Source organism: Crocodylus porosus, unplaced genomic scaffold (genome assembly GCF_001723895.1).
Source record: "Crocodylus porosus isolate Cpor-Errol unplaced genomic scaffold, CroPor_comp1, whole genome shotgun sequence".
NCBI lineage: Eukaryota > Metazoa > Chordata > Crocodylia > Crocodylidae > Crocodylus > Crocodylus porosus.
Genome location: NW_017728931.1, coordinates 35,744,777 through 35,769,153, shown reverse-complemented (window position 1 = coordinate 35,769,153; position 24,377 = coordinate 35,744,777). Strand labels below are relative to the sequence as shown.

Genomic DNA, 24,377 nt, shown 5'->3' with positions numbered 1-24,377 from the left:
CAGTGGGGGGGCTCAGGGAAGAGTTGGATCAGGCAGCACTTGGCCCACTAGCAGTCTGCCCAGCTAGCCCTGGGGGTCATCGCCACTGTGGAAGGAAGGACTGGGGTCCCCTGCAGCTTAGGAACCACTCGGCCCGCTGGCAGCCTCACTCCCCAGGACAGGCTGGCAGACTCTGCTACAAAAAAGAAAAAGGGTCAGGTCCACCACCACTTCTGCCATCAGCAGGCTCCTGCAGCTGGCAGGATGGCTGGGGCCACTCAGGAATGAGCTGGCTTGCCCCTGGGCAGCATAGGAAGGCAGCAGAAGGGCAGCTGGGTTTGCTAGCAGCCAGAGAAGGCAGCGGGGATGTAGCTGGGGCACTGGAAGCCCAGGAGGGCTCAGGAAAGCATTGAATCAGGTCCCTATGAACTGGAGCAGCACCCAGCTAGCTGCTCAGGCTTCCAGTACCTCATGCACTGTCCCTGCTGCCTTCTCCCACCACCAGCAAACCCAGTTGCTTTCTCCCATCTTTCTGCACTGCCCTAGGGGCAAGCCAGTCCATTCCCGGGAGGCCCCAGGCATCCTGCCAGCTGCAGGAGCTCGGTGTAGACAGAAGTGGCAAGAGGCCCAATCCTTTTTTTCTGTGGAGCCTGCCCACCTCTCCCATTGCCAGGAGGTGAGCTGACAGCTGAACCATTTCAATTTGCAACAACAATGAAAACTCATTTTAAACCCCCAAAACATTTGCACATGTACAGTGTGATGGCATTAAGCCACACAAGTGACATTTTGGTCATGTATACATGGTAATGGTGTCATGTATACAAGTGCCCCCTAGCCTCCGTGGCCATTTTGAAATGTGCTGGGCTTAGCACATCTGATGGTGAGATGACGCTGAAGCATTCTAATTAGAATGCAAAGTAATTTGATTAATTGAATCTGCTCTGATGCGTTCTAATTAGAACATGAATGAGCATGTTTCTAGGCACCCTGAATGTTCTAGTCTATTAAAATGCTAAGCAAAAGTAAATGGAAGATAAGTGGCATCCTGCAGATTGAGAGCTAGTGAGTTACCTGGTTGACTTCAGGGTTCTGCTCTTTAGATAAGAAATCCCAGACCTTTCCATTAACACTACAGAATCCGAGTATAGTTACTCAACAAAACAATGAATACGTATAACACCAGCCCCTTCAGCATTTAGAATGCTTCAGATTTTAAAAAGATGGCTTCCTATAAGATGTGAAATTTTCTATCCTAGGGAACAAGGAGACCAAATGTACAACTTTCATTGCCTATATGCAGAAGCCTAGTGCTGAAAAACCTGAATATACGTAAGTGGTTTTGGAGGTGTATGTGTGTTCAGATGGAGGCCCTGTTGTGGCTTGTTTAAGACCATGTGTCTACCAGTTCCAAAAGAAGCTAACTCTGCAAAAAACTACTAAGAGATTTTATTAAATGGTGTATTGAATCATTTTGGTTGCTTCTTTCTTGTATATTTTATACGTTTGTTCAGTGAAACTGGCAAGTCCAAGTTATTAGAAAGAAATAGGGATGTATCTGATTGTAAGCAGAGTTATGCTACCCTTGGTCACAGCTGAATGTCCTACCATCATAGTATGTTCAACCTAAAGACACGATTCTGATGAGATGTCATTGGTTTTAATGGTCTCTCTTCAGTCTTTTGTGATGCTGTATAGGTAGAGTTTTAGAAGAAGCCAAGATATTAATATCCTTTTTCCTGCTTTGATAGTTGAATTAAGTTTCTTAATCTAAAGTGGTTATTTTGCTAATTCCTTTTCAAGACTTCAGTAAATCATACTCCAAAAAGTAAGAGAAAATGGGCTGTGATCATCTAAAAGCAATTAAACTGTAAACACAGCTGATACTATAATCTGCACAGTTCTGACTTCTGTTCACTCTAGACTTCAGACCAATAACTCCATGCTATATCCTTAAACTCTGCCATGTCCAGGATGCAATAGAAAATAATTGCTTCTTATTGTGTAGCTTCTTTCATGCCAACTACGTATGGGAGTTTCAAAAGTGCCTCTGAATCGGGTGCACAAGTCACAAAGCTCTTGAGCTTTTCATCAGCTTTTGAGGTCCAAAACATGAGACGTCAAGTCAGTATTACATGAAAGAAAAAAAACCACAGTGATGTAAGAAAGGATGCTCAAGAGAGAGCAAGAGATAAGGGGTAACAGTCAGAGGGGATTCTACATGGCATTTTATGAGCTGAGAGTAGCAGATGAATGGTAGAAGGTATAATTCATCCAATTTAAACTGCTTTCAATTCATTTAGGACAGGTCTGCACTAAAGAGTTTTGCTGGAATAGCTATGCCATTAGCAATGTGATAAAATCACAGCTAGCAAAACTTCCAGCTTATACCAGCAAAGGAGTCCTTCTGTCTGAATAATTTCTTTTGTTCAGGGACCTAGTTTAACTATCTTGGTAAAGGAACCCCCCTTATTTAAACTGTGTTTCCACTGGCACCTTTGGTGGTAAAGTCTTTATGGAGTAAGTTAGTTCCCTGACTCATCTCTGTATTTGTAGGCTAGAACAAAGCCTTGGAAGGTTTTGCAAACAGATTGATATGTTGAACTCCATCTTGAAACAGCTGAGAATTCAGCAGAAGGGTTTTACGGATGGTCATGGATCTTTTTTTTTGTGAAAAGAACTGGAGATGCTTTCTTGGGGAAATCAGCTGAGTTGTAAAGTTTGGGTCTAAATCTACCCTTCCCAAAAGTTTGTGAGGATGTAGAAGTAGGGTTTCAGCTTGGAGCCATCTCTGCATTCTAGCTTATAGCTTTCATGTGGCTACATGGATATAGCTTTCAAAAATAACTCCCAGAACTGATCCCAAAAAATGTACAATAATGGGTGCAAACAAGTACCCACAAGCCCAGCATATGAACGTGCACATTGAAATCTAGTAGTTGTATTCACAATCTAACATCTCTTTTGTAAAGAGAAAGAAGCCTTTTGTTTGTACATTTACCTGACTCTGTGTATATACACACATTTTACACGTACAGCTTAGGCCTCTGGTCTTATTAAAACTAAAATAAGAAAATAGCCCGTTATATCTTCTCAATCCTATTACAAGGAATGCTCATAAGGTCTTCCAACACCTACTTTTTTCTTGTCTTGTCCTGCCTCCTTTAACACAAGATGGTTAATAATAATAATAATAGTAATAATAATAGATGGATATGCGAACCTACCTTCTAAATTTGGGACTCTCTAAAAGATTCCCTGTGGTTCCATCTCTAGAACTGTCAAGTTTCTAACTCTTTTCTTCCAGAATTTACTATTAATTATTGCTTGTATGAGCCATTTATGATCCATACATGAAGTGCCTTCATCTGTGTAAAGCGGCATTACTACTGCTACCCCAGTGCTCTCAGTGTATGGTATTAGAACCTGATGTCCTGCCAGAAGTAACACCCTCGAAATCTTTCAACAGCTGTCTATGGTATCCTACACTCTTTCTGTGTTGTCCCTGGGAATTCAGTGTTCAAATTAGACAAATATTAGTCCCTTTCCTTTGGTGATGGGAAATGGAGTTAGGGCCCAGTGTTTTGGAGTTTCATCTGGGTTTTTTTTCATTGTCTTTCTGATTGGGTTTTTAAAAGTTTTAACTCCTGCACAAAGTGAGGTCAACCTGCTAACAGTCTTGTGAGTGGAGGAATTGGTTTTGCTAGTGATTTATGTACACTTTGCACTGATATGAATGATGACAGAAGGGGCAAGCTGGTGGAAAATCAAGCCCAATGTCTCGCTTATCTCTGGCTTCCAGAGAGGTTCAGCACTAGGGAAGTGATTCGGGAGGCAGCAGCTATGGCACCATATACCTAGAGATTGGGGAGATGTCAAGCAAACCCTTAGACAGGATTTTATTTTGAAGAGTTCCTCAGTGCGGATGTTGCTCTGCGGGATTTTTTGGATGTGCTGAGTCAGTGAGTATAACAAATGACTGCTTGCTCTGAAGCTGGGGGGAAGTTTGGGCTAAGGGAGCAAATACCTCTGGTCAAAAGGAATGTCAGTTACCCAACAAACTATAATTTAGAGAAGATGCAATTTCTTGCAATCTAGAAAGCAATTAAATTCAGCCTCAAATATAGCTTTTTGACTTCCTGGTGTGGGAGACAAAGGAAGCAGATAGGAACACTAAGAAATTGGCATGCACTTGCTATTGTATCTGGTATATACTCAGTAGTGTATGTGTAAAGAAGGGACACTTGGAGGTGAGTATATAAATGCCTCTGATTTCTGGTAGAGTTCAGAATATGAACCCAAATTTTTCAACTGAACCTAGTTCTTATAATGGGTTGAACAAAGTGGTTCAAATAACCCCTTGAATTTGAGATGGGTGGTGCATTAAGAGGGCAAAAAATGGGCAGGCAGGATGGTAGGAAAGCTGAACCTGGAGTATTCGGGGCACTCTTGGCATTCTAGTATACTCCAGTGGTCTCAATCAGTGACCCAGTTCCCAGTATTCTACAGTATATCTAGCTGCTTACACAAGTAATAGAAAATGGTAATAGGAAATATTGTTTGGTTATCCCAGCAGATTGTATCCTGGGAATTCAGTCTAGAAGTTTTCAGAGGTGGTGAGCTTATCTATCAAAGTAATACTGATATGGTGCCTTTCAGTGTTAGGTCATAACGCTCCTTATGGCTAAGGACAGACAGTCAAAAAGACGGAGCCTGAATTCATTCAATCTTTAAAGGTTAGTCTAACCTGCAAATCTTGAGCCAATTTGGAGGTGGATAGACATTCCTTTTTCATTCCAGAAATGCAGGCACATGCCTGCAGTGGCTCAGGCTAGAAACCAGGGGGCACTAGAGCAGCTGTCCCTTTGCTTCACAGTGCTGAGCTGCAGGGGGTAGGGGCGTGGTGACAGGACACTCTGATTAGCCCAGCAGGGAAGTGATAACAGTGTTTGTCACCCCATTAAGAAAACAACAGAGGGGCATTACCAGCTACCTGATTCTGTGGTGTGCTAGTTAATACACAGATACCTCTCAGCAAGACAGAGGGGAGAGGGGAATTCCTGCTTAGCAGGGAGTGGGGAGGGGAAGAGGGAGGGGGAAGAGGGAGGGAGGGGAGAGAAGCAGCCTGCAAGTCTCTGCTGAGTTGCAGCCAGGGAGCAGAGAGGAGAGACCAGACCTGCTGTGGAGCAGAGAGCCAAATCAGCTAACTGTGATACTACATTCAACCAGGTTTATCAGAAACTGGTTTCAGCCATTTTTAAACTTGTTTATGTGCACTGAAGATCTGTTCTGTTACAGGTTTAAACCAGTTTCTGATCACTTAAATCGGTTTAGGTGTAATGTCTGTCCCTAGCCTATAAGTACATGTGTATGCACACACATGTGGTAAATTGAGGGGAAAAACTGAGAGAAGGTATCAGTGGCAGAGTTGGGAGTAGAGCCCAGGGTTCATACCTCTCATATACTTGTTTTAACTCCCAGAAGATATTCCATGCTATTTTGACCAGTCTGTATTTAGCATGCACATTTTCCTTTTAGCATGTCTCTGAGGCATTTAAGATGCTGAGAGGTCCAGGTATAATTATGCTGCACACATCAATAGCAGCCAGCCAGCCTGCATCCTGCTTACCCTTTGGCCAGTGACAAATTCTCATCAGACAGGGAGAAAATAGAACAGTGTACGAGACTAGAAAGGTAATTGCTCTCAGCACAACAATAAGGATGGCTGTATTTCTCTCAACTGCAGACCCACATGATGCACCTCTTTGCTTTTTTATTGTTGCCTGGGATGGAGACACCTTTTGCTGCAGCTGGCCTAGCCACTGAGTCAGCTGCTCCCATAGGAGAGATAATGTCACTGTTTACACATTGTGTGAATGAGGCAACAGGAAGTGCTTTAAATGTCCCTTTCAAATCAATGTTTGTCACACCCAGGCTGCAAACACCTGAATTCACCAACACGCTGGCACAGTTCCTAGCATTCAGGGGCTGCTTCTGTACTGAGAGATTGTAAACCAGTGGCCCATTGGACCGCTTAACTGCAGACCCCACAATGCCATTGTAGCTCAGTGGCTCTGCAGATCCGGCCTTAGGTAAAATGATGCCCTGCACAAACTTATATTTTGCCACCTCCTCCCTTCCTCCCCCTCCAAGTCCCTTTCCCCTCCAGAGTCTCCAACCTGCAGTAGTGCCACTGATTGGGGGGGCCAGGTGCTGCTGCTGTGTGGGAGTGTTTACACATGTTTTTACATGCTCCTAAACTTAATGCACATTAGCCTAATGCACATTAACATGATTTAGGCAAACATATACACATGTGTGCATGAAGGTGCATTAACGCGAGTGTGAACCAACTTAGGACTAAAGTCAGTCCCAAGTCAATGGACACACACCACATTAATGTGCATTAGTGAATCTACATGTTTGCTAATGCAACTTAGCTATTAGTGCATAAATTTATACCTGCTTTATGCAGGTATCAAATTTAGGCTCAAGAAACCTAAAATTACCATTTTTAAGGTACATTAAGGATGTGCATGTGTAGATGCATGCTCTTAATGTGCCTGAAATTGGGCTAATGTGCCTTATATTGGGTGAATGGACCTTAAATGTGCATGTATAGAGACTCCCTGTGTGTGTGGCATCCCCCTGACCACGGTACCTTGAGTAGTCATCCATGTCACCTACCCCTAAGGCCAGTTCTGTTGCTCTGGATTAGGTTTAAAGGTTTACTGCCAGAGAAAACTTGAGGTCATGGGGAGGGAGGGTTGGTAATTGGTTATACAGCCATTTAGCTTTGCATTATGAGCTAAAAACTAATGTTGTAGCTGCTCTACTGAGACTATAGCTGAAGAGGACAGTTAGCACCAACTGTGATGTGTACACTGTTATCTTAATATCTTTACATAGAGATCTTCAAAGCCAGCAAGATCTAAACTCACTATGTGTGTGCCATGGATGAGCAGAGGTACAATTACAAGTACTGAATGAGCTTGGAGGCTAAACTAACCTCTGGCCTAGTCTTCACTCCACTGTTTTCTCTGTTTGAAAAATTGTGTGAATCTACACTGAAAGCTCCTTTGTGGCAGCAGTTATACTACCTTTCCCAAACAAAAGAAGGTTTCTTCTGTTGTGTGGCAGCCAGAAGAAGATACATGTAGAGTATCTCATTTTTTCTGCTGGTTTTAGATATCTCTTCAGCAGCAGGTTCCTTCTTAAGGTGCACTTTTCATTCGGCTGGAGATCTACTGCAATGGAGCTACACAGCATCACCAGAAGTGTGTGCAGCTTGGCAGTGCCAGCCACTGTCTGGTACTAAGATCCCTGGCTCATAGAAATAGTCTTTCTTTCTCAGGCTGTGGCAACAAGTCGGGTAATGTGGGAAATTCTGAGAGTAGAAAATTTCAGCCTCTAGAACTAGTCAACATTTGGATCATACCTGCTTTTTTATTACTTACTAGTGTATTGCCCATCAAGAGTGATGGGGGGTGGGCAGGGACAGAGTGCTGCGGGCCACCACCCTGCGCTGCCACTGCCACCGCCACCGCCACCTCCCAGGAGCAGGGGTGGGGGGAAGTTTGCATGAGGCGGCCGCCAGCTACTGACCCACACTGCCACCGCTCTGTGTCTGGCTGTGTACCACACCACCTGTTCCCTCCTCCCCCACCCCCGCTCTACGTCCGGCCTTGTGACACCCCCCACTTCCCACATTTGGCCATCTGTCTTTGGGTCTGTCTGTGTGGAGCACTCTGAGGCGTTGTTTCAGTAAGCATTGTGATTGGCTGCTGAGACAGCCAATCAGAGTGCTCCAAGAGCATTCGGGACAGACAGATACACAGACAGATGGATGAAGCCCTTTATATATACAGAATTCTTTACATCTGCTGTCTTCTGGCTCTGCAAGTCTTCCCTCTGCTGAGAGAGTGGATATTTGTATTTGGTTGGGTTTAGGACCATCTTTCCTATCTGCCTAGGCCTCTCCCCACAACCCTGGGCTTTTTTCCTCAAACATTTTGTGGTATTCTGAGGTTTGTGGCCGCCTCTTAACTAAGGGTGTTAGCTTTTAATTTCAGGTGTGTCTAGATCTACTTTCCAGGCTTCAAAGAGAGCTCACCCTGTCTCAATTTTTTTTATAATTTGCCCCCCAGAATTAATTATTTTCTGGTCCTGTGGACACTGCAGGTCTTTTGTTCCAGTAGGTTCCAGCCTTGAATCCTTTTCCAGGATTCAAAGAGATTGCACCCCACAGCATTATCTTTTTCATTCTTTATCCCTTGTACTCAGCTAAGGCCTAGTTTCTGTGACCTGCCTGCCTCATTTGAGGAGGGCTTCCATTGTTCTGCCCACCACCACTCTCTGGATATGAAGACGCCAGCACTTTTCACAAGCACTAAATCCACATTTGCAGTGTTTTTGAAAGGTTGAGCTGCTGAGCCAGCTGAACAGCAGACATCAGAGGAGGGACCTCATTCTGTGAGAGCTTCAGAATCCTTCATAGGTGGAGCCATCATAACAAAGCAAAGGCTGTTTGACAATGCTCATCCAGGAGACTGGAATTTTGTGCATCTCTCACTCAGTTTTTTTCATAACCACATGCTAAAAATAAGGGCTGATTAAGATATCATTGCAGCATCAGCTTCCAAGTATCTAGCACATAAAGATCAAGACAGTTCAAAGCCACTCATACTGAAGGAGGGGAGGAAAAGGGCAGTGGCAGATTAAGCTTTCTTTAAAGCATATTATTACGTGGTTAGATGTCTCTTTTCTATGCAGGGTTCCCAACGGGGTACAGTTCCTGGCAAACATGAGAAAGTTGCAGCTCATGTGCTTATAATTGTTTTGGTTTTCATTGCTAAATAATTCCAGCTGGAGAAGGGCCATGAGTCAATGTATTATGAGGGGAGGTGGTATGTCCATCCATCAATTACCCTTTGAGTATATCTAGACTGAATTCCCAGTGCTGAAATACGTTATATCTGTCCACTCCTACTTGCATGCGTCACACCTGTAAGCAGGTCCGTGAAACTCCTCAGGGGGTGCCCACTCCAATGCCTTCCCAGAGCCATGCTTGACTTGTCTGGCATGGCTGAGGGTGGTCACAATGGGTACACTCAGAGCAGCTTGACTGCCACATTTCTGTATGTGGCTTGTGCAAGCAGGATTGAGCAGGTGAGTGTGGTGTGCTTGAGAAAGGGTATGCTGTAGCCAGACCCTAAGTCTTTGCAATGTGTTCCCTTTTCATGGTTAAGCATGAACTTGGCCACAGTGACAGATACAAAACACCTCTCTGGGCCTACTTTTACTAGGTTTGGTTTCCTAGCTGACTGATAAAATCAAAGGTAGCAAAGGAGCAACATAGTTGGTTTCATAGAGATATATCCTTTTAATATTTCAACATAAGCTTTTTGAGGTGACTACAGTGGGGATGGATACCAAGATGATTTACTCAAAAAACAGTTTGGGCAGCAGTACCAACAAATGCTGAGCCAGTATTCAAACAAGAGGGCACACTTTGTGGCAGTCTTTTAAGACAATCTTTCACTCTGTATGGGAGTTAAAACACAGGACTGGGTGCAAAAAGACTTGTCTTGCAGTTCTGGTTTTGTCCCTAACTTCTGTCCCTAACTTCCTGTGTCAACTCAACTGATGTGAGATAGATAGAAGGTGATATGGAAGTGTAAAGTATTGCTGAACTATTGTCTTTGAAGAGAAATTTTTTTTTGATACATGGACACAATAGGCACAGAATGAAAGGTACAATTTTGGCTCCAGTCAAACTAATAGGATTAGTTATTCCTCTCAGATGACTAAAGTCTGTAGTGAGTCTGGGACTTTTCTTTAAAAAAAACCCACTGATTTTCAGGGATGTGAACAGAAAGGCGGGAAAAAAACCCTGACAATTAAATGGCAGAAAACTCCAACACATCACCTCAAATACAGCTGATGGATTTCCCCAAAATTTCCAAAACGAATTGTTTTTTGGCCTGAGATATATGTATGAGAAACAACAGCCCAGAAGGTTATTTTGAGAAAGGTTGAACATGAGGGGGGAGTTTTTAACTGCTTGAATATAAGAGTTTCAGATAGAAATTCTTTCACAACCCTAATTATAGCATCACCCAACTGAGTTATGACAGGGAATATGACTCTCCCAGTATACAAAAAGCTATAATTGCATTCAGTGACATGCACATCTCTTTTAGCATCCAGGAATCTATCCTTTTCCCAGACCATAATGGTTTTAAGGTTAGATTTCTGTATTTCAGTCAAACCTTTCTATTTCCGAATTCTAAACTAGTGGTATCCAAAGTGATACAGGAAGTAACTTCTGTGGGATACAGATAATTTGGGTGTCTCCTTTCTCCCCCAGATATTTTCATAAACATTTGACTGACTAGCCACACTTCTAAAGGTGGATCCAATGGATATCCCAGCCCTCACTTCTTTGTACCAGTAGATTCCTGCACTTGTGTGATAATGTCTCTGTTTGCTGATCAGGTTGTCCACTGCTGGCCCATTTTTTTCAGGTACATGATGTAATAGTAGTTACCTCTTCAGTAATTCTTTCTAAGGATCACAGCACATAACAACTAAAACTTATAAACATTTATAAACATGAACTGAGGCTCAGAACTTCCCTGTGACATGTTATCCCCATTTCACAGATATAGAAAAAAGCGCTGGCTGGTTGAAGCCAGAATTTCCAAACATGGCTGCATGAAGTTACAAATCTAAATTCACAGTGAGCCACCCAAATAAATTATCTGTTTTCTTCAGATGTTCTGAGTATCCTTACCCCCCACTGAAGATGGAGAGAGCAGCAGATGAGTGTTCAGCTCCCCTGCCCTTCTGAAAATTGAGTCTTTTATTTAGAGTCCTAAAAGGCAATCTAGGGATATTACTGGATACCTTCCAGTTTGAAAATTCTGGCCTAAATTCACACAATGGGCCTAATTGTTTCATGGCATCTACAAGCATTAATAGCTCCATAAGGTGAGGCTTTACCCATGTTGAGCCTTAGAACTGTGACTTAACTACCAGATTACCCTTCTGTCTCCTAGGACCAGTAGCTCCTGGGACATATTTAGCTGATTTTTCAGCTGGTGGGACTCAGCTTCAGAAGTAGAAAGAAGGGATTGAGTGGCTTGTTGTCCAACAAACTCCCTTAGGTATTCCTGGAGCCCCATGACTATGATATCTGTGCATCAAAGTTGAGACTTAGGATGGAAGACAAGCACCAACATGGAGACCCACAAAGAAAATTAACTTGATTTTCAGTTACACCAACAGTATAAAGGGTGTTAACATGTAAACAACTACTGTAATAGGTATTGATATAACTGTGCTTCCTTTTTAGAGGAAAGAGCATATACATAGAAGAAGTGAAGTTGGGATAAGAGTTTGGTTTTCAGAAGAAGGACTTCAGAAGAAGACAAACCAATGTAGCCCAGTTCCTGCTGGTAGTTGAGGAAATGGTGAGAAAGCTTCAACTGGAGTGAGGAACTAAATGAGTATAGCATCTCAATTCTTAAGAACTAGAAGACCATGGCAGCTGATGAGTTATTCATTTCTTCTGGCATCTGAGGGGAGGCCGGAAAGGCTGATGGAGAACATGCAGTTCAGTTCTGTTCAGGGGACGATGTGGAAGCTGGTGTGATCTATAGCCCAGTATCTTCTTTCGTTTGCAAGGGCCATAAACCTACAAAGACTTCAGCTCTGCAGAAGGCTTTTATTACTCTTGTTTAGTTTATTTTTATTACCAGGTCACGATTCATCATAGTAGCCAGAAGGGCTATTGCGCATTGCTGCAGCTGTGCTCAGGGTTTTCTTTTTACATTGAATAAGAACCGTGCTTCTGCCTCACCCAAACTGGCACTGAGTTGTGTGAGCTCACTGTGGCTGGATCAGATAGCTCTGTACGTAAGTCAGGTGGCAGGGGCTGCGTACCAGATTGGCAGTGAGCATGAAGAATCCCTTTGGGGACTACGCTGAGGATGGACAGTCCTGAGCAAGACTGCTTCTCGATTTGGAGAAACCCAGATTTGTTGCATGCCGGCCTCTATAGGGACTTCCCTTGAGGTGGGCACTATGCCCTTGGGCAATCCAAGAGAGCTTACCACCGTGTGCTGACCCCAAGTTGAATGGAATTTCACTGCCCGTGTAGATGTTAAGCAGAAATCCAAGGCTCATTTACTGCCTTTGTTTGGCATTCGGGCTCTCAGCCTTTTAATATCCCTCCCAGTGAGTAGGAGTTCACAGGCCACATGCTCTCTTCTGCCCGCTGTGTGAGGGAGGGGAGCTCCCAAACGGCCAACATTTGTCTCTTGTTTGCCCTCTGCCACGTGCTGAGGTGGAGTCTGAAATTAAACAATACAGAAGCAAAGGCCAGTGACCTATGAAAGCTGCCAAACAAGCCAGGATGGGCTGGAGAGGAGGGGTCAGGGCAGGGCCGGGAGGTGTTTTTGTCCCCATACATGTTTATTCTGCCTGTCAGCTGACCTTGTTTTCCTGAACTGCCCCTTGATCATGGTCTTGGTGCAGCTGTGCTGAGCCGCTACCTCTTTGTGCAGGAAAATGGTGCCACTCTATACAAAGAGCCTCAGCATCCCCATTCCCCTCTGCAGGGACGGTACACAAGCACCCCCAGCCACAGAGCATCTGTGCTCACTTTCAAGCGCCTGCTACTTGATATGGCACCTCCAAGCTTTTCAGTCCTGCTCCCCATTTACCATCTCCCCCTCTAGCTTTCAAAGTGAAGAAAATCATTTCATTTTTAGAAACGCTTTCTTTCTCCCCATTCTCCTGTGGCTTTTCACACTATGTGCCTCCAAGCATTTCAGAGTCCCCTGGTCCCAGGAAGTGAGTTCTGACTGGTAAATCATGTATTTCCATTTCATTAATCTCATAGGCAGATTTTAGTGTTGATGCCCTGGGATCACTGCTGCCCACAAGCACTGCCTTTCTTCACCAGGGGATGTAAACCATTGTTGCCATCCCTCTGACACAAGGCTCTGGGAGATTCTTCTCCAGAAAGCTTCATGGCTGTCTTCTTTAGTACTTCAGATTGAAGATTCAGGGAGATGACTGTAAATCACCATTGTCTAGTTCTAGACCTCAGTTCATTGTTAAGGTCGTGAGACGGTCCAACCTGTTTGCTCCAGGTTTCAAGGTGGAACAGGAAATCCTGAGAGAGAGCAAATACAGTTTTTGCAGTGTTTTTGTCTGTCAGTGGGAGTAGAGGTTGTTAAGAATAGAATTTGTGGAGGTGGTTATTTGTAGACTGGCCGCGTTCTCAGGTTTGTATGGACATAATGGGAGCAAGATCAATTGGTGTGACAATGTAGAATAGGGACAGGTTCATCTTCTACTTTAGCGTCTCATCTTGTGCTCCATTTTGGTTAAAGCTGGTGAGAAACCTTGCACTAGTCAAGACTGAAAGGGTTCACATAAACTCCTTGGCACAGGGGCTGTCACTGAATGTGTTTGTACCATGCCTAGTGCAATGGGGCCCTGACCTGGTTACAGCCTCTGGGCAGGACTTCAACATAAATGTTTAATAGCTCTCAGGAAAAGTGTTTTAACAAAAGAGGGAGGATCTTCTGAGAGAGTCTGTCATCACAAAAATGTCAGACTGAAGGAAATGGACTTCAGTGGAATCACAGCATGGGTACCTGGAGGCACTCTGACACCGTGTTTGTAGGTGACCTTAGACTCTAAAACCTGTACAGATAGAAAGTAGTTTGCTCATAGTTGGGCCTTTCCACTGTGCCAAGATGCTGCTGCTTATGCAGTAGCCCTTTTTTGTAGGCAGTTCAAAGGTTTGAATTCATTACTAGAATAATTTGAGTTCAAAAATCTACAGGATTGGTTTTCTCTGACAGTGCCTTCTTGCATCAGTGATTTATAACACTGGCAAGTGCCCTTCACAGAAACCAGAGAGGAAGTGCACTGTGCCATTTATAGTGAGTGGTTGATATCTTCTGTCAGCACTGGCCTTGCTCTGCAGGGGTTATACTAATTTTACAGCTAGGGGTGGCCATGGATTATTTGACTTGTTGTTTGGCAGCCCAGAAAAACTATAACCTATTATATTCATGCATTGTAGCATTCTTTTGACAAAACACTTTATAAGCTCACTCTCAAAGTCTACACCTTATCTATCACTTGAATTATTAACTGAAGCAGCGTTTTAACAGCCCACAGCAGTTTAAGACAGGAAGTCAAGAAGAATATTGTTACCCAGAAGAAAGTGCATAAACTGCAGACAATAGCATAATTGCCATAGTTGTACTTCAGCCAAAACAGCAGAGCAAACATGCTGAATAAGGTACTCCAGATGAGCAAATTAGAAAAACCCTGTAGACTGCGGTAGAGGTGTGCTAACTTCCACTAGCTGAGGGTCCAACTGTCTCTACCAAGGAGTGTTGTGGAATCGTTGATACCCAGAAATAACCAGACGTCCAGTTGTTTTATCACTAAACATCACTTCCTTCAGTCCTGGGCATTTCCAAGGGTCCTCCAATTTAGCATATCAGAGATATTGTAATTATGGAAGAAGCAGCTGAGATGGCTGCAGAGATACACAACAAATAACAGATAAGGCTCATGCAGCACTGTTGGCTTCCATGCAATGTCAGGTTACATAAGGCCTGTTTTTCTCTTGGGCTTAAAGCTGCTTCCTGCAGGACCCGATGTGCTGTGAGGGACCCCGTTATGTGCGCCTCCAACTTTGGGCTCAGTAGATTTTAGAATAGTCCAGGGACTTCTCTAATCTCTACCAGTGGCAAATCTTCAGGAAACATAGTGCTGCCACAACCATATACCCTTCCATTTAAGACACCTCCTTCAGTGAGACTAGGAAACTGGCATAGGAGCCTGATATTCCTGCCTTATAGCAGCCAAGACCTCTCCATCACCAGTGGCTTTATCTCTCGGCTGCCTAGACACAGTCAGCAATAATCTGCCTTTCCTGTTATACTCTGTCTCACAAGAGTTTATCATTGGTAAGACAGCTATGACACTTAGGCTGGATGTTGTTGCAAAAAAACACACATTCTAAAGTGGATGCATGATGATCAGTCTTTTCCCACAGATCTGATCTTGTACCCTAAGGATTATGTGTTTAAGGGCCTGAGCTCTTTTGCACTGAAAGTGGGAGCAGGCATGGCCATACTGATGTTATGCACATGCCTGTTCAAGGACATGCAAACTAAGAGATAAGAGATGAGGGCACACTTAACAGGGTACTGGTGGAGTGAAATAAAGAATCTGGTTCCTAGAGGGGAGCACAGTCTCTGAATATGGTGTGAATACTCATAGATGCTAGGGTTGGAAGGGACCTCAACAGATCATGAAATCCAACCCCCTGCCTGGGCAGGAAAGAGTGCTGGAGTCAGATGATACTGTATTTTTAGATGAGTGCCTGGGGATAGGAATTCTGGTATAGCTTTTATTAGAGTGCTGGAACTTTTTTTCTCATTGTTGTTCCCTGAAGTGAGACTGGGAGCCACTGGGACCAAATCAACTCTTAGTCCAGTGTTGGACAAGCTTTTTAATAGGTGTGCCACAAACTAACTCCACACCCTCTCCAAATGCCACTCTGATCCCCTTCCACTGCCCCATTGGTTGCTTTGCTTTCTGTTTCCTGCTCTGTGCTCCCTGCCCTATCTGCTGCTGTGCTGCCTGTCCCCTCCATGGTCTACCACATGCCGTATACAGAGGCTTCCTGTGTCACTTGGCCACCCCTGTCCTAGTGGACAGACTCTAATTTCAGTGCTGCTACAACAGGGATTAATTTGACCCCTAGTCTCCATGTATTCCTTGCTTTCCACAATTCTTGCACTTTGTGGGTCTCCTTCACTGTTGATCCAGTGTTGTCACCATCCAGGAAAAGCAATTTGTGCTAGAAAGGTTTCCATTGTGCCACTCCCTGTCTAAGTCAGCACACTGGCCACACCAGGGAGGGGTAGGAGAAGGCATGTGTAGGAGTAAGGAGAAATATCACAGCAGGATTACGGAACAAAAAATCAAATTAGCACTGACTATCAAAATATCTCCTTCTCTAGTGAACGCTCAAGCCTTCTAGCATTAGTGTGACAGGTCAACTGGGGAACAGCATGGATATAGCAAAGCAGGGCTAATTCCAGGTCCCTCCTGCCTGGGGAGGAGACAGTGGACCTTTCCCCTGTGCAGTAATACATTTCACTTCTCTATTTCTACTGACTCAGAAGAGCTTTGTTTTCACTGTGCATGTGCTGCCCAGCCCTTTACCTACTCTGTGACTATTTGCTGTCAGTTCTTATTCCTACATCTCACTGAGTGAGTGACATTCAGTAGTTAGAGCAAGAGTGGAGGGAATCAGGGTCATAACTCTGAGATTGCATTCCTGGCACTGCCACTCGCTACATCAGTTTGTTAGGTAAGTGACTTAACCTCTGTGATTGAGTTTGTCACACTGAAGAAATAAGGATAATTCGTCCTTGCCTAAGGATGTAATGAAGCTTAGTGAAGCATATAGAATCATCAGATGGAAGGGTCATTGTAAATGCAGAGTATCATTATTAAAGTTCAGTATTATAATCATTGCCAAAAACCCAAGTGACATTGTTGAAATCCTCTGGGACAAGAACACTGCTTGGATTGTGACATTAGATTGTCACATTTCTAGGAAACTGCTGAATGGGGGTAAAGGTCCCTGCAGCACTAGAAAGCACAACTTGGCTGTTGCTGCAGGAGCAGACAAATATGCACTCAAGCAGGGAACTTGTAACCACGCCACAGTCTGAGGACATAAGTTAAAGCCACAAAAACAGAGAAATAAAAGTCTAACCCACTTGAAAGCAAACCCAATACATTCTGTCATCAAACACAGTGTGCAAGTGGGATGCAGGAGAGAGAATTTATAGTTGTACAAGGGACTTTCCATTAACTTTTTGGATGTTTGGGGAAAGTTCCAACCATTAGTTTTATAGCAAAATCTGTTAGTCTGTCTATCTAAAATTATATAACCCAGCTATGGTCAAACTACCAATTTTGAGTAAACTATAAAGTGAGTTTAACACTTTCTTCGGGCTACAGGTTATTTAAAAAAACACTCCAATTTCCGCATATTCACCAGGAGCAACTGAACAGTTAAGAAAACAAATTTCAACCTTTGGTCTGCTCCCAAACTCTTCACTTTGGCTACTCATCCTTTGTTACTCAGAGCATGTGACCGATTATCCAAACTGCAAGGTAATATTTAGACGTGCACTGATACATTAGTCCATATTGGATTGGCACCAATAAAAGGCAAATTGACATTATCGGCAATCGGCTTTCTTTGGTCAGTATAACCAATAATGTCACTGATAAATGCTGCATGCAGGAGTGCAGCCACAGGACACATGTGGCCAGGAATGCAGCCTGGCAGCGTGGAGAGCAGTGTCCGGCCGGTAAGTCTATGGAAGGGAAGAGGCGTGGGGGAGGGAAGGGACATTGAGGGGGGGAGATTGAGACCCCCATGGTGAGGGAGGGACTGGGACAAGGGCATCAGGCACTGCCCAGCTGGGCCAGGGTAGGGTGCAGGGTGGAGCTGTGGGCAGTTCATCTGGGGGCATGGGGGGGGGCTCCTGACATTGCATACACCCCTGGGCAAGGCAGGGGGGCATGTTCCCCCTGATTTGTGCGCAGAGTGAGGGCAGGCTGCAAACTGTGGGCTTGGGGCCAGGGGCCCCAGTGTGGGGTTGGGCTGGGGCTGCAGTCGGGGTGGGCGGTAGTACCACTGGGAGGGGGACCTACTAAGTGGACTGCAGCTGCCCCAAAATTCACCATAGCCACCACTCCCAGCACTGCCATCCCCACCCGCCCTGAGCACAGTCCTGGCCCAGCCCCCCTGCTGGGAAGAGGCTGGTGCAGCCCCTGCTCTGAGCCCGCAGCAGGCAGTCTGCCCTAGCCCCATGCACAAATCCAGGGGGCACATGCCCCCCATGCCTCCCCAAGGGGTGCACGCAGTGGCAGGGACCTGCTCCCCCTCCACACCCCTGATGCCCCCTAGATGAGCTGCCCATGGCTCTGTCGTGCACCTGCCTCACCCCTGGCTGGGCAGTGCCTGCCCCTACCCCAGCCCCACTCCCTTCCTCTCCACAGGGGCCTCTATCTGCACCCCCCATGCCCCTTCCCTTCCCCATGGCCCTTCCCTCCATAGACTTACTGGCCAGATGCTGCTCTCCAAGCTGCCAGGCTGCATATTGGCTATCAGATCAGTGTTGGCTGATATGGCTGGTTAATAATCAGCCATTGATATCGGCCAAAAAAATTTTTATCTGTGCACCCCTAGTAATATTTCTGCTTCCTTCTCTCAATGACAAACTTCCTAAGCAGAACAGCAAGCTAAAAAATGACAAATAATGAACATCAGATACCCTTCTTCAGAAATATCTTGGTTCACCTAAGAATATGAATAACATTTAATTCATGAACATCTTTTGAACCTAAACCCATTCACATAGGTATTCATGATAGCAAAAACAGTTCAGATGGATCAAACTCAATAGCCATTCAGAACTGGAATAGATTTTCATGGAAACTGTGATTTCTAGTTCACTCTAATTCATGTAACCTGTCTCTTCCAGCATATCCATTACTTTATTATCAGAAGCCAGTTTTGAGGCAGAATGTGTTCTTTTGGGGTTTGGGGTTCTGTTTTAATTCCACCCTGAATATCCCCAGTTATCTCAGAACAGAATTTACTTTACTGAATCAGATCAGTGCTCCAGTTAGTCTGGTTTCCTGGCAATAGCAAATGCTTTACAGAGGAAGATGGAACTGGTTTCTGTGGTATGGGGTGGGGAAAAGGGACTGAGTTCTACCCTGTTTATGCATGTGCTTAGAAGTGAAAATTGAAAAATAAACTCCTCTGAAATACACTGGACAGAGGTTTGGGGGCAGGAGAGAGTGGGAGTGGGAAATAAGTTGTTGTTAGATAAGCAGTTGTCACACCTACGTTGGGACACTTGGCAGATACCCATTTTCTGCACCTGATCCATTCAACAGCACTTCATGAGCCAGAGGACACAATCTTCCTCATTCCCCTACACCACTGGTCAACTGATGCACAGGAGATTTGAAAGTTCCTCTCTTGGCTTGTGTAACTGTAAACATTAGTGCTGGTTATAACATTATCCGGACTCCTGTTTAATGCCAGCTATAATATTTGACTCTATGGTCTTCTCCAGGGGAAAGTGAATTCCATAGCCTGTGTACATGCTGAGTGAAGACACATTTCCTTTTATTTGTTCTTTTAACTTTATTAAGTAAGCCCTTGTTCTCATGTTTTGGGACAAGCTTAAAAGACAGGGGACCAATCTCTCCTTATTAGACTCTTTGTATATTTTAAATACCTCTTTTAATTCTCCTTCAGTACAGACTTGAGGGTCAAATTTTTTTTAATTCTCTTGTCAGAGGTAGTCTTGAAACACAGTGAAATGTAACATGAAAATGCTATCAGGGAGGAGGTAGATATTTGCGCACACAATGCTTGCAAAATGGAGACATTTAAAGCACTAAAAATGTGCCTCAGCATTCCTGGTAGCCACCCTAATAGCATGCAGCAGTTCCTTTCAGGTAGAGGATTCACTTAGCAGAAGGATCCCTGGAGTTTCCCAGACTGTGGAGTGTCCACATCAGCAGAAGATTTTGAAGCTGCAGGATAGGCACCTATACTTTGTAAACCAGGCAGGAGCAGCCAGTGGACAGAGAGAACCAAAGGTTCTTTGAAAAGTTCCTTAAATTAAAAAGCACATTTGCTAACCTCCCCTTGCTCTTCTTTTTTTCTCTTTTGTCTCTCACTTCCCTTCTCTTGTTCTATGGCTGTTTCCCCCTGAAGACCCTCTTTTGCCTCAGCTGCATAATCTGTAACACTCTCTTTCTATTCCTGGTACCATTCAGGGCACGTCCTGGTAAAAATCATGCAGGATCCCATGTGCAGATCTAGGATTTTGAAGAAAGATGTGGTGCATCATCACATATAACACAACACATATTTTGCTCCAGGTAAAGAGGAACTAGAAGCTTCACTAATGTGTTAGAGGCCTAGGGCTATATTATTTAATTTAAGATTGAAGCAAAAATAAATATAACTTTATTGGAATGTTCACTAATTTGCTATATCATACATTTTGTATTAAAAGCACAATAAACTAGGTAAAATACACAAAACTGTCATTAGAATTAAATGTACATCTCTTTCAGATACATAAAATAAGATCAAGCCTTTTTTGAGCATTTTGACAGGGCATCCAATACTTCACCAGAAGTTACTTCCACACCTGAGTTAATGTTTACCTGAGTTAATGTTTCCACACCTGTGTTAAGTTTTTAACTCAAGTTAAAAACAGTCTGCAGGGCTGTGAAGTAGGAGCTACATTACTAGGAGCAGCTACAAGACAACTGAATTGCAGAAGAAAGAATAGCTTGATTATGGTAAGACCATTAAAAAAGTAGAGAGGCTGATTAACCCCCGTGGAATGAAGAGTTTAGAAGAATCAGGTAGATTATAATAAACCATGAGTCAAGTGTCTGCCTCAGTGCCACCTGAATAGAAACCTTGTTGCCACTGCCAGTTTGTTTTAAACTTTGGATGAACCAGGAATCAAAGGAGGGGTGCGACTGTACCACTGCATCCACCTGGATCCACCCCTGCAAGAGTGTATGAATATTTGTCTATATTTTGTAAACTCTAGTTTTGCTAACATCCCCCCGAGGTGCCATTAAGAGAATTTCAGGTAAACTGTCTCTCTTGTGGGTGTTTGCAGAGACCTGGCTAGCAACACACTGTATTTTACCTGGTTCAGAAATAAACACGTTAATTTTAATTTTTCTGACCCAAATAATCCCTGTCATCCATCACTCCCACACCACCACTTGGACAGAAAGCTGCCTTAATTGCCCTTTCATTCCCGCTGTAGAAGGGTCCAAGGAGCAAAATTCAAATCTGAACACAGAGTTACTCCGGATCCACAAGTGTCTGAAGCTCAGAATTGTTTAATGAAGCAGGGCTTTGACTTGAGATTGTCTCTGGTTTATACTTCTTGTCTGTGTTTTCCCAGCATGGTTTATAGGAACATCTTCACCCCATTTTTCTTGATTTCAGAAAATGCTGCTCCTGTCTTTTCTGCTGGAATCAGACCTCCCTAGGAACATCCAGTTGCAGCAGCTGCCAGAGCTATCTTGCATGCTCCTTTCTTTGCTCATTTGTTTTCTGAGGTCAGGTGTTCCAGGCCCTGCCCCTGTTTTCAGAATGGGAAGGGAGAAAAGGAGCAGAGGGAGCTTGTTCTTGAGGTTCCCCAGCTGGCGCTGGAGGTTGGGGTGGGTGGATTGGAGTCTCCTCTTTCCCCCCAGGCCCTGGAGGTTGGGGTGGGTGGATTGGAGCCCTAGCAGGGGCTGAAATCCAACTGAATTCCCTCTGCTCCCTTTACCCCCTCCCATTCTAAAAACAGCTCAGAGGCTGGCAGGCAGACACAAATTACAGAAGATGCTAGGTTCTGAAACATCTTCATCTGAAGCCCCATGCAATGATTTTCACCCGATCAGCCATTTTTGAACCAGTCTGCATCCATGCATTTGTGTTTGGTCATAGCTATAGACTATTTTCTGTGGCCAGACTGGGCAAAAATTGTTACTTCTTTCTGTCCCTTTAAGTTCATTCAATGAGCTTTAGTTAAAGAGTCCCAGTGGCCTTTTTTAAACCTGCGGGGGCTTATACACATGATGCTGAAGTGATGCTAGAGTGTTCCAGTTAGAACACGTAGTAGACTTGATTAATTGAGTCTGCTCCAACACATTCTAATTAGAACACATCGGAGCACATGTATAGGCGCACCGGTGTGACCCTGTGACTCTGCCTGCATCAGGACACAGCCTCAGTCATTCATTCTGTGCTCTGCAGAGTCAGGGTTCCTAGTCCCCACTTCTTGTTACCAGACTTTGAAATAGTGGGAATTAGTGCTCTCTATTACAGCTCCATTGATTTCAATAACCAGAAGCTTTGCATTGCAAAGGTGAGTCAAAGAAGAAAAATCTGGACCCAGAAATAAACTTCCCCAAGTCTGGCTCCAGTCAACTCTGAGGATTTGTTTCAGGCCATTATCAAAAAGATGGAGGCCAGCTGAAAAATATGGATCCCAGTTCCAACTTCCCCATATCTGAAAGGGGCTAGGGGCTATGCTTTGACCAGTCCTAAAAAAAAGGCCACTTGCAAAGAGAAGATCTGAATCTGGACTTCCTTAAATTTGGCATTTCTAATCTGGGGTTTTGATTTCATTCCATTTCTAATGCTTTCTCTTCCCAAACCCTTGAGTAGTTGCCCTTTCCTAGACCACATACCGAGCCTTAAGAAACACGCTCCTTAAAAATATAAACACTAAGAAAGGAACACAGAGGACTGAAAGAGCTTTATCAAGAAGTGTTGTTTCTCTGCAAACTCCTTGTAGGAAATCCTGGCACTCTCACTCTCTCTCACTGTTTGCTATATTTATTTCTCTTCCTCCTCCCAAGATTGGGAGCACTTTCTCTCAAACACAGAAGGGCTTTGTGAGATGGGGAGCGGCTCAAACTTTTCCAGCTTGTTAAATACGCACTGCCTCCTTCTCAGACTTGGACACTGACTGCCCCTGCTATTTCACTCTCCCCACAGAAGTAGTTCCCGCTAGTATGATCTTCCAACCATCTTCCCCCCCCTTCCACAATAGGCAGCTAATAAGCCTGTTGATTACAGAGTCCACTCCCCACACTGCAAATTAGATTTTCTTCGCAGGAGAAACATTCATCGGTGAGGTTTTAAAATGAACAGAAGTGAGTGACAGGAGTGGTTGGCATTGCCCCCCCTCTTCCCTCCCACTTCCCCTTCCCTTGGTATTTTCCCCAAGAGGGACTTACTTGAAGGTTGATGATTTCCCCTTCTGATGCCATCCTTTTGCTCAAAAGGTGTCTTCCTGGGCTCTCTGCAAACTGCACAGTAGCTCTGGACTCTGCAGTCCCAGGGAGTCTTTAATGCTTTCTTTGGATAGGAGAGTACAGCTGCTAGGAACAGACCTGCTATTCATCTGCCTGATGTGGGACGCCCGCCTTGGCATGAGGCATCTGCTTGGGGGCGAAGAAGGGGTGGCACGTAAAATTCTTATTGTCCTTCAGAGGCTGAATGGTCCATGAAACAAACATCTCTCTTCATTTGCTACGATAGTTCTTGTTCATTACATTTCTCTGCTACTTCTCTGGGTCCAGCTGAGCCCTGTGAGATCACCCAGGCTGTGATGAAGCCAGTGTACCATGGGGCTCATGGCACAGATTGTACAGGCTTTCACTGTAGTCCTGATCCACTCTGTAGCCTGTCCAGGACAACTGTATGAGGTTGGTTGGAAACCCTAATGGCTGAGAAGGTAAAGGCTGGAAAAGCATGTCCTTTTACCACTGCTCTACTAAAGCTGTCATTAAGGCTGAGGCAAAATTTAGTCACTTCTGACTTTCCAACCGAACAAACCCCAAACAAAACCTTTAGGGCTAGAATTTGCAATACCTGGTCTGAGCTGAGAAGTTAGAAGAGACCAAAAACAGCCTTACGCAGAAATATGCGCAACCAAAATGAATATAGCATGAAAGTAATATGTGCAGGATCCTTTTACAAATGCTGGCTCCAGCTTCATTATCTCCAGATCTATGAAAAGAACAGACATCACTTACAGAAGAAGCTACTGATATACTGGTATTTCCCAGCAGAATGTTGTCTCACAATAGTATTAGTGATTAGTAGTTTTATGGACAATAATACTAATGCTTAGTAGTTCTACGGCATCATTTAAAAGCAAAGTTGTCCAACCTCTGAGTGGCTGGGGGCTACACGCTGTGTGTGCCTCCCACACTCAGTCTCCCTCACCCCTGTCACACAGACCGCAGCCCCCTGGGCTCCCATGGGTCACCCTGTCCTGCCCCCAGGGGCAGGGCCAGGAAATGGAAGATGGCAGAAGGAGGGGGAACCCAGAGACCCCAGCGGCAGCAGTAGGAATGGTGGTTGGAGTGGCAGCTGGGCACAGCCCACAGGCGGGGTGTTAAACCCTTGCAGGCCAGCACAGCATCGAGTGGTCAACCACCATCATATCCTTGTGAAATAGGCATAATGATCCCATATTAAAGGTGGATAAGCTGAGGCACTACAGCATATGTTAACAGTTGGCTAAGGTTACACAGAATATCTGTTGTAGAGTCAGGAACAGAACACAGATCATTTGATTATCAGGCCTTTGACATACTTGAGCAACTTTCTTCTCATGGCATAAATTGGGAAGCAAGAAAAATAGTTTCTGTAGGAAAGGATGGGAAAGGTAGACATCTTCCAAAGCTGTTGTAACATATTCTTGGTTCACTTA

At 44.4% G+C, this 24,377-nt stretch overlaps 1 protein-coding gene across 2 annotated transcripts in view; it reads right to left on the bottom strand.

Annotated features, from left to right (window-relative positions):
- Positions 1-23,382, bottom strand: part of NINJ2 (ninjurin 2) — an 80,740-nt gene extending 57,358 nt beyond the window's left edge. The window contains exon 1 of one of the 2 annotated variants that reach the window (XM_019544581.1): positions 22,894-23,382. In XM_019544581.1, the coding sequence (XP_019400126.1) occupies positions 22,894-22,926 (33 nt within the window). In that variant the 5' untranslated portion in view covers positions 22,927-23,382. The remainder of the gene's footprint in view (positions 1-22,893) is intronic. The other variant, XM_019544580.1, reaches the window with a different exon arrangement.
- Between the last annotated feature and the right edge of the window lie 995 nt (positions 23,383-24,377).